General features: G+C 38.1%; 2 protein-coding genes across 4 annotated transcripts; one reads left to right on the top strand and one right to left on the bottom strand.

Moving 5' to 3' along the window:
• The first annotated feature begins 3,348 nt into the window (after positions 1-3,348).
• Positions 3,349-4,046, top strand: LOC105389572. Its single transcript, XM_011560706.3, has 2 exons — positions 3,349-3,519; positions 3,707-4,046. Exons 1-2 carry the CDS (start codon positions 3,366-3,368, stop codon positions 3,895-3,897), a joined length of 345 nt encoding a protein of 114 aa, XP_011559008.2. The 5' UTR covers positions 3,349-3,365; the 3' UTR covers positions 3,898-4,046.
• Positions 4,047-8,158: 4,112 nt separating this feature from the next.
• LOC105389574 (septin-interacting protein 1) lies at positions 8,159-16,488 on the bottom strand. 3 transcript variants are annotated; one of them, XM_048622164.1, is made up of 14 exons: positions 16,330-16,488; positions 16,035-16,167; positions 15,523-15,666; positions 15,020-15,231; positions 14,572-14,691; positions 14,237-14,418; positions 13,492-13,675; positions 12,911-13,114; positions 12,150-12,367; positions 11,508-11,704; positions 10,604-10,822; positions 9,856-9,879; positions 9,240-9,403; positions 8,159-8,592 (listed from the first exon to the last, which is right to left on the bottom strand). In XM_048622164.1, exons 2-14 carry the CDS (start codon positions 16,141-16,143, stop codon positions 8,191-8,193), a joined length of 2,379 nt encoding a protein of 792 aa, XP_048478121.1. In that variant the 5' UTR covers positions 16,144-16,167; positions 16,330-16,488; the 3' UTR covers positions 8,159-8,190. The 3 variants fall into 3 exon arrangements, with proteins under 3 accessions (XP_048478121.1, XP_048478122.1, XP_048478123.1); XM_048622165.1 differs by having other exon boundaries at positions 16,427-16,449; XM_048622166.1 differs by lacking the exon at positions 9,856-9,879.
• Positions 16,489-16,742: the final 254 nt, after the last annotated feature.

Below are 16,742 nucleotides of genomic sequence, written 5' to 3'. Positions count from 1 at the left end.
AACCCTCAAATTCATAGACCGAATTGCAAAATTACAGGGGGGTTAAAATTTACTTTGAAACACATGATTTTCGAGTCTTTACATCAGTGAAAAAGTTGAAATTCGCATATCACAACGTCTATTTTAAAGTGTAAAAAAGCTCTATGAATTCGGGGTAAAAGTTGTTTGCAATGAAAGCTTAGCTGTCTGAACTAAAGATTTTATGTATAAAGACCATTACTTATGTAATTATGTTAGTCTAGAGTAAATTCATGTACGAGAGTATATAATATAGTAAAGCAATAACTAATAAGTAGAATTTGTAATTAGGTTGTGTTTTCACTACCAGAGTTTCGTAACAATAAGATTATTAGTATTTATAAACTAAACCTATAATTTCATGGTTAATCGATTACTTTCAATAGATGGGCATACAAATTAAAAACATGTTACTACTTGGCTTAACCCAGTATTTTCTAGGTTAAATCCTGTAAACTGTAAAATACCTACCGTAAAATGTTCCTCAAACACTAGCTTAGGTAATTGTTGTTAAACCAGAAATGCATTTAAATTTTGGCACCGACAACGCTCAAATGTATTTGTTCCTTTGTTAATAGGTAGAATCGTACAATTATTTTAATTTTGATAAGTATATGGAACGTATCCTTCCCAAAAAGCATGGCATTCCAAAGGAATAGTTATATAAGAATTTTATTTGTAAGTATTCTTCCATAGTATATTTTTGTATATAGCGTAAAATATCATAAATACTTTAGACATTATGTAAATACTTACACAAGTGTACTTAATTTGTATAAACATTATCCTGAATTAATTAATAAAATATATAAGAAACTTTAATCATGCTTATTATTTATTTAGACGTTAATGAAATAAAACTTCACTACGAGTATACCAAAACACTCAACAACGTTTGTAATTCCATCGCAAGATTGTAGGGAGGCGCTCAACAGATCTGATGATCACTCCAAAACACAAAAACTTAAATCAAATATCTATGATGATTTTTATTACAGTAGAACCTCTAACTCTAAGTACAAAGCAAGAGTCAAACTTGCATATAAACACGAAACAAAGCTTTTCCATTCTTTTGAAGCTCTAAACATGCATTAACCCTAATTAGCAAACCTCTAGATATACTTCATCATCACGACCCATCACGTCCCCACTGCTGGGGCACGGGTCTCCTTCCAAGGAAGGGTTTTTAGGCCTAGTCCATGATATATATACTTAGAGGCAGAAATGATCAGAGCTTTGTTCTTCTTCCAGTAAACATAGCAAGTTGACGATGTGCGTTTTAAAATAGTTTGCCTGTAGATTCTCCTAAGCCCGAAGTCTGCTAAATTTAATTGATGTGAATAGATTTAACACGACGAATTAACCAACTAGCAATAACTGCCAAATATGATATTTTGGTGTTCACATCTATAAAATTTTCCAGACTTCGGGCCCTGGTTCATCTAGGCCACTAAGAACCTTTCAGTATATATATTTTGAGATACATTCTAAATATCCAGTGAATGATAAATGGCGCTAGAACTGTCAATCAAGATGCTTAGGGGCTAGATAAAGTGGTAATCAATTATTTACTATTTCAGTCCAGTCCTAGTGTTCAACTGTTCAGTATGAATTATTGATGTCTAGGATATACGTGATCGCAAAGTCCTGTAGGATTACAATGGGATACACAATGTCGAAACCCCTCTTGCATAAGGATTAAGACTGTAAGCACTAAGTAAGTAAGTGGTCTATGGATGGTTACTACATGTAGGTACCTACTCCTCTAGGAACATAGATAAACAACACACAACCCCGTGAGATAAATACTGAAATCTGTTGGTTCAGCAAAATATTCATCCGAGAAAAGATTGTCTTAAAAGCCTTTGAGGACATCCGTAGTTACGTCAATATGAATAGATAGGGAGGTATGCTCTGAAGTCATAAATTGACAGGAAAAACTGGTAGGACCTATCAAAATAGATATTAATTATTATCATATTTTTTAAAGGTAGATAGATGGTTACAACAAAGCTTAAAACTTAGCTTAGAGCTTAGTTAGTAGAAACACAATAATCGGAATCGAAATCTAATTTCCAAACTTTGCATACACAAGCAGACTTTAAACAAGCAGTCTTAGCTATCCCGTTAATTCCTCGTAAGACCTCTAAGTACAAATTAGTAAACATTAGCGAGTGACTCCTGCATAAACCCATCCATCGCCTCGTTTGAACGCAGCTGACTGATTCGCATTAGAGCTCGTTAGTAGAAAACAAATTAATAAATCAATCCTATTGTAATGGTTTCTGAACGCATCGCCCGTGGGAATATCATCTAGCAAACTGATTCGACCGATATTTTATTTGATAGGTAAGTACTAATAATTAGAAGAGAAATGAAAATTTATTGAGAATTCGTGTAAGTAGCTTTATAATAGGAAAAGTTAAGATGGACTTGGAAAATCCGGCTACTCAGATTTAAACCTCTAACCTGAAACGAAGGTCAGTTCTAATTATAATTAATAAGTTGGACTTCATGTGAGTGTACCGACGACGTATACCTACTATGGTAACTATGATTATGATTATGGTATTCAATAGCATTGTGTCTTTACGTTGCGTCGTCGGTAGGCATATATCATACAAAGTGAATAAAACTTTGAAGAGTTATAGACATATCGATTTCATTCAAAATATAACAAACACATTAAGTACCTAAGTTGTATAAGTAGATGAATGAATCTCTAAATAACAATAGACCGGAATTCGAGTAGAAATATTATATTAAAATGCGGTTAACGACAAAATTGTCGGTGTTCGCGATAAATATTCATACAAAATGCGATACATCCTGGATTCTTACTACAGAGGAACACTGCGGTATCCGCGACCTGTGCGTTTATTATTATATAAGTATACATAATAAAATAATAGTACTCGTAGCTACTTTTTATCTATTTAAATTGGTAAAATATTCGCACTCCTTATAATCTTTCATACAGTTTTATATTTTTTGGGGTTGCCAATCGGGCCTATAAGATTAAAGACGTTAAGAAGCATTGCACATGAGTCTCATATATTTCTTAATTTATTATAAATCTAAAGTACACACATAAGTTTACTACTAAGTACTTTCTCAGTTTACTTAAGCATGGCTTACTAGTCCCTAGCAAATTTATTTTAATCTACTTGGCTTCATAATATTATTGTTAGAGTATCACTATGTAAAACATAAAACACAAAATTAAAATTATTCAAAATTAAAAGTTTAATACTCCATTTAGGTAGGTATATTAAACATTTTAGAAACAGTTTACAGTTTAGCACCTACCTACATAAGTACCTAATCATATTTTTTATAACAACACAATGGAAAGCACATTAAACAGCATTATTACCGCTGCATTCGAGAAACTGAAAGCTGAAGGAAAGAACACAGTGGAAGGACTGCTACAGTGGCTGAAGAGTAAGAAGCTCCTTGCTACAGAGGCCGCTGAAAACCACGCCAGGGAACTACTTTCAGGTAAATAAAACTTATGTTATAGCTAGCTGTTCGAAAAAAGGAAAAGTACACGACATGTATTAGAATTGACCAATACATGAACAATATATGAAATTACCTAGAAAACCCAACGTACCTGAGCGTATCATACCTAACTCCGTCGAAGTGTTAAAATACCTTCTTCTCATAGTTTATTGGCGTTTTTTAGCGGGAGCCACTGAAGGAAAAGTGCAACTAGACCAGTTTAAGCAAGTGGTCCAGAAAACAGCTGAAGAAAGCAAGGTAGGGGCGGAACAGGTCTTGGACATGGTGCGTGACCACGGCAACTCGTTTGTGGGTACCGTCGCTGGAAGCGCCAAGAAGTTGGGTAATCTACTGCTTAAAGATAAAAAAGAATAGCAGTTACAAGTTTTAATTTTGATATGGAGTATGGCATAATAAAGTGAAAATAGTAACCCTACATGCTCAGTCTATATTTCATACTGTTAAATATTATTTTAATTACACAAAATGTACCTACTTAATTCAATTGAAATGCTGAAAAACTTGTACTTGTTTTCATAATCTTTAGTTTCAGATTGTTTAGATAGGTACCTACACAGTAGTCTTACTATTATCAACTTATTTCGTACTTTACGACGATCAAGTTTTGACTGTATTTAGGTAGCACTATCGAAGCAAGTCATCATGCTAAATCGCCAAAAAAGCGTACCTAAACAAACTAAATTATTATAATGAATACGATATCAGTATCAGAAGCAACACCACTGCGTCGGGCCAGGCATACTAATGTTGCTTTAGCGGCAAAAACCTTTAAACGTGTTAATCGAAATGATTTGATATTGAAGACAATCGACAGGGTAGTGCACGATTTCATAGGGATGGGAAAAAATAACTTTTTTGTGGCAAAGATCGAACTAAATTAAAAGTAGGCAGGTCATAAACTAAATCTTATCTCAGTACTGTAACCATGCATGGATTAATAAATATTACTTACTTTCCTCTATCAATCCTAATGTAGCCTCTCATAGCAGATTGTGATGGCAGCTATACAAGGAACATTACCAACCACCTACTCTATCGACATCTACATTTAGGTAGGTAGTCCAAAATGACTTAAGGTCACATTTATACTTTTCCGGAAATGACTTCAACTAGAAAATATGGAGCCATGCCTGTGTAACGCCATGGAAGGATAGACTCACTGGGACCATTTGTTCAGAATTATTTTATTCCGGAATTCTCACGAGAAAACCTTTTAGACAAACTGAACTCACTCGTGAAAGCTAGTCCTAGTTAGGCACCTATCTAACAAACAACAAATATGTATAATAAATTCATCGACATCATGAACCCCTACACATCTCTACCTCACCTCACGATATCCATGTAGCCACGTGTTTACCGCACAAACACGACTCTTCCTTACACCGCGCATTTCATATCGAATTAATTATATGTTTTCTTTGTTTTCCCCTTTTCTAATTCTAATAGTTGGGCGCACGCGCAGGGGGCACGTGGGGACGACGCCGCCCGCATGCCCAATCTTGTTACCGTTTAAAACAAACGAGTGGTCATGACCGATGTTAATAATGACTTCGAAATTATGGAGATTTTAATATCTACTATTTATGCTAAATGACGAAATATATAGTTACTGTAGGTAAGCAGGCCTTCTCAGTCTGAAATCCAGGGAATGGCAATGGGAATGGAAAAGGGAATAGAGACTAGAGACCTAGGTGCTTATATCTATATTATCTAGACTTTTCAACAACGCAGGTCAATAGCGGGTCAGTAGAGAAAAGGAACAAATTGGTCATACAGGAACGATTGAGATACTTACAGTTAAATAATTATCATCTGTTATCATTAAGTAAGTATTTAATTCGTAACATAAATTATTATTTTATGGATACACGTAAGGACTCCTAGTTACTACGGGATGCGCAGGAGTTATCAAACTCAAAATCTTTGAATTTTCCCAAGGCCTGAACTTTTCCACCAACATAGCACCACCTTGCTCTAAAACACCCTGGAATCTATCGTTTGACTTCAGTTTATCTTGAAAAGACTTTTCATTGATATCGGTAATTATATTCTTGTGTGTTTTCTTCTTTGGTTTCTCGTCGCTATCTGAATCGAACTCGTATGACTCTGGTGACCTCAATGATTTCAACATGGGTGCTGCAATATTGTGCTGATTTAGATTGCTATTATGTTGTCTATTTGAAATTTCTGAAAGGAACAAAACTAATAGCAGGTAAGTATACTGAAAGCCATAAAACGACACGTATACAGGAACAAAACTAATAACACGTAACTATACTGAAAGCCATAAAAAGCGAATCTTTTAATTTACCTTCAGGTTCCGCAGCTTGTGGCTGACTAGCCCTTGTCATTTGTACTAATATTATCACTAAAATTGAGTTGAAATTAATGTTTAGCATAGGTACCTACCTACTTATAATTATAACAAATTCTAATAACCTAAGTGCCTACCTAAGCTATGTGAGGCTGCATTCGGAATGCTACGTCACATAGGTATTGTTCTCGGTCATTCCTCAAAGTTTGAAGACAATGCCGAATTGCTGGTGTCATAATTATGGTACAGCCATATGGACACTGGCGGTAGGACTAATACACCTATGTATAGAGTGCTATGGAATCTCTTTCCATATGCTTGGAGTTTCTATAAAAGATAAGTAGTCAAGGCTATTTGCCGGAGAACTAGGGATACCGATAAGTACCTAGGTAGTTTTCTAAATCTGTTGAAGAACCGATCACTATCCGTGGTCAGGTGGCCGGTAGTTGGATGAGGACGGACGAACGATTTTAAGCTGGCAATGAGTGCTTTAACGTAAGACATAAGTATCAAACTTTTTACCGAGGCAAAGCAATCGATGCAACATATTGGAGAATAAAATAGTAAAAAACTATAAACAGTTAAACATGCTTATACGTAGGCAGATATAAATACCTACTATAAATATTATATTTCAATAAATAGCGTAGTGGAAAGAATAAAATATTTAACTAGTTAAATCGATAACATAGAACTGCCGGTAGGTACTATAAAAGTAGCTAAATATATAAGTATTGAATAAAACTTCAGCCCTCCATAGGAATACAAATAATATTGTACATTATAGGTGGGAAAACTTATTGGTATCGATGACATCGGTGACTTTAGTTGTAAGAAAAAAGTTTTTAGGTTTCCCTTTTAGGACGATGTCTGCATCCCCTTATTCTATCAATCGATCCAGGGACTGAGATCTCATTAAGTTCATCCGGGTCATTCTCTAATCCAATGCATTCCTTCATATCACGGATTTGGTAGTCTAAAACCAAAAATAGGATTATTTACTCACTTACATACTGGTACTAGTTATCATTCTGTGCATATAGGCAGTGGTATAATACGTAGGTACATAATCTAGACCTTCATTGAGGTAAGAGGGTAGATAGCCTCTTCCAAGAAGCGCTACAAAATTATTTTCGGTCTTTTACTTAACCAATACGTACCTAACTACTAGCATTCGTCTATGGTATAAAATTATGTCTCTGGAGGATCATAAACAAATCAAACATCCGACACTACGAGGCTTGACGTGGTCTCCAGTACAGATCTCGTCCAATCGGTATTCGGTTCATCGGTAGATATGACCGATCCACGTTACTTCAATATTTTAACGGCTAGGTAGCGTGATAGGATTATGTCCTCTAACAAATGAACAAATTTCTGATGGCCTATGACCTACCTTTATTGTATACACAGTTGAATTCCAGCATATCGCAGGAGTCTAAGAATCGTCGTTTTTTCCCGTCCAAAATGTTGAGGCCGCATACCGCCCTTCCACTATGGTGGCATGCCTTTGATAAATAGCAAACCTGTGAAATCATATTACTTACTTGAATGTGTCTAGTAATCAACTAAAATTCAAGAGATTTGATTATAAGCCGGGTTATTTGAAAATACGTAGGTGCCTAACTATATGGCGATGCAAATTAGTAAACGAACGCATATCTAAGTCTTAGATAAGTCGTTTTACTTACCTGATTAGGATTGAATGGAATGCGTGGAATGACGAAAGACCCAAAGACGTTCTGAAAATTAATTTATGCATAGCTGATTTTTTATTTCATCATATTATTTTACGTCAGTGATAAATTAGCAACTTATATAATTTACGACTTATTATCTTTATTGTTATTCCCTTTATAAGCTACTAGAAGAAAACTATTCGTAATTATGGTATTACCTACACTTACTACAATACATACTTGAGATATTAAAATCAGCGTCGCTACTGAAACACATAATTATTATGTGAATATCACTTCTCATTCTCAGTAAACCACTTCAAGTTCAACAAGCATAAAAGGCCTACATTTACAAATCTTACCAGTGCACACATATTGCGTTAACATATCGACAGAATACAACAAACAAAGAAACACTTTAAAACTATTTTATTGCGCTGTGTTTTACGATACGAATCGTTAAACTAGGTTTAAGGCTTGACTTATCTTGTTACTTGTACATTTATATCGCACTCAAATTCTTCCTATGTATTATGTTGCTTGGAGCTTGAGTAAATAATACACCTAATAATATCTACGATAGTATCTCGATTGATCAGAAACAAATGAAACTACCAAATAATTCATATTCCACCATAACTTATATTCACATCAATCCTCAGCCAACTTCAACAGCCTATCGAGAGAAATAGGCGCAAAAACGCGCCCAGAATCACTCGAATACATGATCACGTTCCGTATGACGTAGCACTGCATCGACGCTCCTATCCTATAGATCGGCCTTCCTTCCCTCAGTTTCCCGGGTAACGGAACGAACGTGATTCCATTTTCAACGCATCGTGTTTCCAGAAGTTCGGAGAAGCTCTTCGTTTGATTGGTGCTGCCAAGAACATCGGCGATTCTAGAAACTTCTTTTGGTTCTGGCATTGTGAAGCGGGGCGGGGGCGGCGCTTCTACCGAGTCGATGTCGGCGCTTCGGTTCATCATGTCCAGGGCTTTCCTAAACGCGTCCCGCACAGCTGGCTCTTTTAGCACCTCTTCCGGGAACATTTTCTGTAAAGAAATATTTTAGTTAGTGTTAGTGCCATTTCCACAGAAATAATTTATAATTATATGACACTAGATGCCCTACTGCGCGTGGCAAAGGACACGCCATATCGGCATCCTGGATAGGTGGAACTAGACCCAACGAACTGCTTTCAACATTATGACAGCTGCCATCGTGATATCCACTTATATGAAACATTCGGCTAGCCGAATACTCCAGAAAGGTACAGGCGTGTTTTCATAACTGACTTAAAGGTGAATATTAGCAGTGGGGTAGGTAGTATGTTCCAGCAAAATACTGCGTCATGCTTGAAACTGTCCTGGCTCTCAACCTAAAACAATCACCTTATGATCGCAGTAGCTTTGCAGTAACCTTAAAATACGAATAGCGCTTCAGCAAGGTCGCGTGCGGCGGGTTGGCAGCTCAGTCTTAAATACCTATAGCTTCTTATGCGGCTTACCGTATACTGCCTAGGGAGGATTTAACCAAAATATGCCATAAAACAATCACCTTAAAATCCGAGTAGCTCTGCAGCAAGGTCACATGCAGCAGGTTGGCATTTAGCTCAGTCTCAAATACCTATAGCTTCTTATGCAGCGTACCGTATACTGCCTAGGGAGGAGTTAACCAAAATATACCCTAAAACAATCACCTTAAAATCCGAGTAGCTCTGCAGCAAGGTCGCATGAGGCGGGTTGGCGTTGAGCCAGGCGGCGAGGGCTGCGAGCCAGCGCGGGAGCAGCGCGCGCGCCGCCACCGCCGCCAGCGTGGGCGCGCCGAGCAGGCTGAGCCATTCCACGCACCAGAGCCAGGCCGCTGGGGGAGGGAAAAATTTGGGTTTATGACATGGTATAATATTTTCTACTATTAGGTGATACTACTTAATTAAGACTAATTGCAACTCACCCAACATTATATTTAACCGTATCAAAATCAAGAGGTTTGATTTGTACCTAATAAATTAAATGAATGATAACATAAAAAGTATCCACTAGTGCTCTACTTCACTACCTACATCTACAGTTTAATAATAACTTGAAGATACCAAAACGAAAATACTTAGTAACAAAATCTATCTAGGTATATATATAAGGTTGCCTGGAAGAAATCGCTTTAAGCGATAAGGCCGCCATTTGTACATATGTGTTAGATTATGTTTTTGTAATTTTGTCCATGTTTTTTAGTACAAATAAAGAATATCTATTCTATTCTATTGTATCTACTCATAAAATGTTTATAATCGTTAATCGAATTTATGGCCAACTTACTTTTGCTGTTATATTTCTTCTTACCTAAGGACATTAGCAGAGAAAGCATGCATTAAAAGCAAAATAACTTTGTAAAATCAGTGAGTATTACATACATTTGCTCCTGAACTATTGCAAATACAGGCCACTTTTGAATGATTCGCTGTCGTATATCATTGTTCCTACATTGCCCAACGACTACTTGACGACCGAATGGCGTAGTGGTTAGTGACCCTGACTACTGAGCCGAAGGTCCCGGGTTCGATTCCCGGCTGGGGCAGATATTTGTTTAAACACAGATATTTGTTCTCGGGTCTTGGGTGTTGATATTTATATTTAGTATCTATCTATCTATGTATTTGTGTAGATATATCAGCTGTCCGACACCCATAACACAGGTTCTACCTAGCTTGGGGTCGGATGGCCGTGTGTGAGATGTCCCCACATATTATTATATTATACCTACTTACAGGTTAGAAAGATACATGGGGTAGAAAAATCGAGCCAGAAATAATACATTAGTATAATAAATATAAATACCCTATAGTCTATTTTCGCACATTTCCGATATTGACAGATTGAGATGGGTCATTATTATGACGCAGTAATAAATTACGTAGACCAAATAGCAACGCAGTAAAAGCAGTTCGGTACTCGTCTGTTAAAAAAAATCTATAGTAGGTACAGGATATCGTGGTTTATTTTCTCTATGGGTACAGGTAGTCAACACAAGGATTGCCGTATTTCAACATTCAACAACAACACTCACTATTCTCCCTCCCGACGAGCTCAACCGGCGCATGTTGCAGGCAATGCTCCAGTTTCGGCACAATATGCTGGTGTAACAGCGCCGTCAGCGCGGGGCCCCAGGCGTCCTTCCACACGGCTAGCAGCGGCTTGGCCGAGGAGTCTGCCGGGTGCCACGCGTTGAGGGCTGTCGCTAGGCGGGACCGGATGAGCGGGTAGACTGCTGTTGATAGGGCTTCGCCTGGAAGATAAAGTGTGTTTTAGAATTATTAGCGCTGTTTAGGCGTTTGAGTTGTAGGTGTTTAGTAGACGTAGATTGCTGGGTTTGCATAACTTTGGAATCCTTTAACGCTGCAGTATCGTATTCTCGTATGTCGTACTTTGAATGACCGAAAAATGGGACACATCCTTCGATCCAGCACAATTAGAGCCATAAAAAAACAAATTGGTTAATAATCTGACTGCTATGCCGAAGGTCCCGGGTTCGATTCCCGGCTGGGGCAGATATTTGTTTAAAGACAAATATTTGTACTCGGGTCTTGGGTGTTGATATTTATATTTAATATGTATCTATCTATGTATTTGTGTAGATATATCAGCTGTCCGATACCCGTAACACAGGCTCTGCCTAGCTTGGGGTCGGATGGCCGTGTGTGAAGATGTCCCCACATATTATTATTATAATCATAAAAGGGCCAGCTAAAACCAGTGCATGGCCTTATCGTCCACAGCACATGCTGATCTGGTGCCTTTTTGACGCTGTGGACAGCAACCTTTTGTACTTATTACTGTCTGTAATTTTGCTGTTGTTTTCTGTATTTTTGTTGTTGCTGTCTGTATCTCACATAAATCTTTATCATTACCAGCGAGGTCGTTTTTCACTGTGCTTAGCGACCGTGCTCTAGTTCGTATAAAGTAACAATTACCGGCCAGGTCGTGCCACGGCAGCACCCAGGCGTGCAGCGGCTGCGTGTCGCGCGTGGGGTCCCACGCCTGCGCGGCGCACAGCACGCGGGGCACGGCCGCGCGCGCCGCCGTCATGCAGAGCAGCCAGGCCGGCGCGGCGGCTGACCAGGCGTCGAGGAGGCGCAGCATGGGTTGCGGGATTCGGGGGTTCCAGATCCTGGAAGGTGGTAAGTTTTTTATTAAAGGTTGCCTGACAGAGATCGGACTTTATCTGATCTTTTAGTACTGACTTGTTAAGTTTATTATTCTTTTTTGGTGTAGGTATAAATAAAGAGGCCCGCTGGCTCGATGACTTTAAGACAGGCAGCCGGGGCTGAATAACTCTCTCGCAGGCTGAAGATGAAGTCAAAGTCAAATGTTTTTATTCATCGTATAAATATAAAATTTTCTGATGAACGTAAATTTTTACTAACTACTCTCCGTTCGGATAAGGGGGGGGCTCTTTCTGTCTTAGGACAAGAACAGAGGCAAGAACCTCCTGATGATAATTTATATGTCTACACTACATGCATACCTACTTATTGATATTAATTATTCTCTATACTTTTGTACACCATGCATTTACACCCACATTCAACATAATTAATTAAAAATGAACTTACTCAGCCGCCCTCTCCACATTGGGCACAAAGTGTTGCCACAGCAGGCTGTTGTACGCGTCAACTGTCAGCAACGACCGCCATTTTAGAAACGTCTCTATGGGCTCTTCCGGTTCCGCTAATGCGTCCCATTTGGCCAATAGGGCGCTGAGTAGGGGTGACACGATGGACCCGGCTATAGTGCCGAGGCCAAACATCTCGTATTCGAGAGGGTAGGTTTCCTGTTGGGAGAGAATATTGGTTATTTTATTACTTATTGGCGATTGCTTATATAAAAAAAGGTTAATATTTTACCAATTAATCTTCAGGTTACAATTATTATTTTTTATCAACCTACGTCCATTTTATTCCTTCTAAACAGCTGGAAGGATCGGTTGCAAATATATCTGACCAACCCTTCCCTTTTTATTACTTCCATTTTTTTTTTTATATAAACATACCTTCAGCTTCTTCAACACAGTCTGCGCGCTCTCCAAACTGACATCACCCCTGTTCAGCCTCTGGGCCCGGTCCAGTATCGCTTGCACAGTATAAGTGACATACCTAATACGGACAGAAAGAAACAGACTGAGCCTAACATACATACCTTCAGCTCCTTCAACACAGTCTGCGCGGTCTCCAAGCTAACATCATCCCTATTCAGCCTCTCCGCCCGGTCCAGTATAGCTTCCACACTGTATACTACATACCTTCAACTCCTTCAACACAGTCTTAGCAGTCTCCAAGCTAAGTCAAGTATCGCTTGCACAGTGCCATTAACATACCTTGAGCTCCTTCAACACAGTCTGCGCGGTCTCCAAGCTAACATCATCCCTATTCAGCCTCTCCGCTCTATCTAAGATCGCCTGCACGGTGTCGACCACGCGGTCATGTTCGCGTATCTTCTTGTCGCACTCGTCGAGGTCTCGCTGTAGCACCACGATCTCGTCTTCTGCCGCGTGCAACTCGCGCGCGTTTTGGATAATGTCCTGTTGGAAATAGGGTGTAAATTTTAGTTTAAGTACCAAATTTATAAGCGATATTATAAGTTTAGAGGAGGTTTACAAATGACTTTGAAACACCTAAGTTTTAACCTACTTCAAAAATTGAAAAGGGTTTCAATTCATCTGTATGTTTTTTTTTTCTTTTGGTCTGCAACCGGGAACTCTGTCGCAATGGTTCTACTCATGTTGTGATCGCATATATTTAGAAAGTACACATAACCACAAAATAACCATAAGATCTTAAAATGGCCCTAAGTGTAACGTAGCTGTTTTGTCATCCTAAAAAAAAAAGTGTTACCAGTAATTCGGCAGATTTTTTATCAGCATCATGTCAAATCATCAGCAGCATCATCACCACAAACCTGTTCACAGCACTGCAGCTGCTGCTCCAGGTTGTGGGTCAGCTCGGGCGCGGCGAAGTGGCGACAGTCCTTCCTCGGCTCGTGCTCGTACAGCGGCACGTTGGCCCGAAGCGCGTGGTAGCCGCTCAGCACTCGCCGTTCTCGCCCTGTCATGTCTATGACTGGGACGCGGCTTAACTCGTTACTGGAATTTTTAGATAGATAGATAGAGTCATCATCACGACCCAAATTGATAGATAGATAGAGTTATCATCACGACCCATTGCGTCCCCACTGCTGGGGTACGGGTCTCCTTCCAATGAAAGAAGGGGTTTGTAGGTCTAGTCTACCACACTGGCCTAGTATGGGTTGGTGGACTGGATAGATAGAGTACTTTATTTGTACACCAAGAAAAAAATAACAATTGCACTCACAAAATGCAAAGGCAAATTGGTATGTTAGAAGTAGGTTAAAAGGGTATATTTAAACAGACAAAAATCTAGTGGAATATAAATAAATAGAATGGTATAAATATCCCTTAAATTCTTTTAGGTTGCAACAAACTGCAAGTACTATACACATAATGGTAAGATATAATTTTTTTTAAATCGATTACTTTTCATGCCGGATTTTCGACGTTCTTTGTGATAATCAAGTAAAACACATGGCAAGACACGCCACTCTCATCTTTTCAACTTTAAGCTTAAAAATAATTATTATCTAACACATTATTACCAGAAGCATAACCGAAATATGACGTTAATACCTTGATATAGAATGCATGGTGGGTTTACCCTCTTGAATGACGTCAGCCGCATCCTTGTAGAAGTATCTGCCTTTATGTGATTTCTTCCAGTTGTGTGATTTCTTTGCATCCTTGTCTTGTTCATCCTTTTCTTGATCTTCTTTCTCTTTCAGTCTCTTCTCTTGTTCCTTTTTCGCTTTTAGCTGTTGGAAATCGAGTGTGATCTTAGTAGGTATAATTTTTTAGAAGTGAGGGATAGATTCCCTGTGTTACTAAACTAAAATTTATGTTTTCACACTTTACACTTCAAGCTTTGCAATTTGATCGAATGGCTGGTACAAATGGCTGGTACTTACAGCTGCTTTTTCAGGTCCATACGCTCCAATGGCTCCTCTTCCTTTCCTCAAAGTGGCCTCGACGGGTGCCGAGATACCTTGCAGGTCTTTGCCAAGACCTTTGCCTGGTTGGTATCCCATCTGGAACAAGTTTAGTTTATAAATTTTCAGGGAAAACAAGGTTCTTCACTTATAAAATCTTCCATAAGATTGGAGGTATTAGATAGATAGAATATTCTTTAACAAAGCTTATACTAACACATAGGTACAAAAATGGCGGTCTTATCGCTAAAAGCTATTTTTGTAGTACCTAATCATGGCATAGCATGAATTAATTAAAAAATATTTTTTCAATAACATATTATTTTTACATTGGCCAACAATACAAATCCACTGGAAAAATCACTGTCCCAAAGAGTTAACTGTAGTTTTAGATTATAAGTAAGAAGTAACTTGAACTAAAACAAACCTGCAACAGCAACTTAGCCCCAATACCCTTGGTATGTTTCTCCCAGTGGCCCACATTGCCGCCAAGGTTGACTTGCCGCATGCCCTGTCCCGCTCTCCTGATGCCTGCCGTCTCCCTCTCCTCAGGCACCAATGGCTGCTCGTCCTCATCTGAACTGTCGGCATACGCTGGCCTTGAGGTTGTGGCTTCTGATGACTCAACGGCCTTTGACTCTGGAATTATTTAACTCTTTGAGTTACAATAGTACTTCATATCACTGGTATGCACCTATGCAATATTGCATTGTTGGCATTCAATATGTTAATGGAAATAAGATTTTTATATGCACAAAGAGCTACCATGTGGCTTAATGGAATTGCAGTTTATATTTTTTCATATGCATGATAACAATTATAAGATACAATGAAACATAATATTCTTTTTGGTCAAATGTGTTTTACTCATACAACACTTGAATTTTTACTACAATGTACTACACTGTAAATGTTATTCAATATAATTACCTTTATTTTCAGCCTTCTTCTTCCCTGCCTGTTGTACCCCACCAGCCACAAAGCCAATAGGGGCCGAGAAGTCTTTGGGTTTACGAGTTCTCTGTCTGATGTTGTCTTCATTGTCTTCCTCATCGCTATCTTTAGCCCACACACCTAGATACAAAATTGTAAATATTATGCATTTGTAAGGCTTGGAGTACTTTTTTTTTACATTTGTACTTTTTTTCATAGTTATAAAGTGGAGTAAGTAACTAGAGAAGTAGAAGGTGTGTTCCTAAGTTTGAGTCATCAGTACCTATAGCCTTCAATATGGTTGACAGTTGGTGGACAATGAACCAGTGCATCCATAAGATAAAGACGATTGTAGTTGTAACTAAGTATTTATATAATAATATGTGGATATCTATTTACACATACATACATTGAGAGACAAACTTGTAAGGCCTATGTCCAGAAGCAGTTAATTATTAGTTGGTGACAATCCTGCTAAGAGCTGCATATTTTTACAGTAAGGTACATACCATAAATTTGATGTTCTTTTTTGTTTTTTCTTCCCCCTCTATGAGTGAAGAATTCATTATCCAGGTCATAATCAGTGATCTCAAACTTCAGTACTTCATCATCAGACATTTTTGAGGCTGGTATCTGTTAGAACTGAAATGGGTATGAAATGGTAGATTAGAAGTATGAAGGAATGCGTAAATAGTAAATAAATACTAACCTATCAATGGAATACATCATAAATATTTTATTAAAAACGAAATCCTTATTTGTTTGGGTTATGTTAGTTATATTTTAGAAATACAAAAAACTTACCTGTATACAGTGAGAAACTAAATATATAATATTAAGTGAATATAATGATAATACAAGATAAGTTAGTCAAAGGATAATTTGGTGATTATTAGCTTACATATAATTTAAATTAAACTAAAAATCTACACACAACAACACAACTCCTCACTCTAATTTATTTGACAGTTATTTTTTAACACCACAGACCAGATATATCAGTGAACCGAGACTGTTATTGTTCTGAGATTAGAGGTAGGTTGTACGGTTGTATGTTCCTTGAAGTTTTGATAAAATTTGTACAGTCTTCTCCGGTACAATACAAGGTCAAAGTTCCCCGTACAGTAGAAATACAAGACCTACAACCACTGACCTCCATACAGCGCTGACGCGCACAACTCAAACAAGTACAGTCTGATAAAATCTGATCTGTGATG

The sequence above is a fragment of the Plutella xylostella genome, chromosome 7 (assembly GCF_932276165.1).
Source record: "Plutella xylostella chromosome 7, ilPluXylo3.1, whole genome shotgun sequence".
NCBI classification, from domain to species: domain Eukaryota; kingdom Metazoa; phylum Arthropoda; class Insecta; order Lepidoptera; family Plutellidae; genus Plutella; species Plutella xylostella.
The sequence above is the reverse complement of the archived record's forward strand: the minus strand, read 5'-3'. Positions and strand labels throughout refer to the sequence as shown.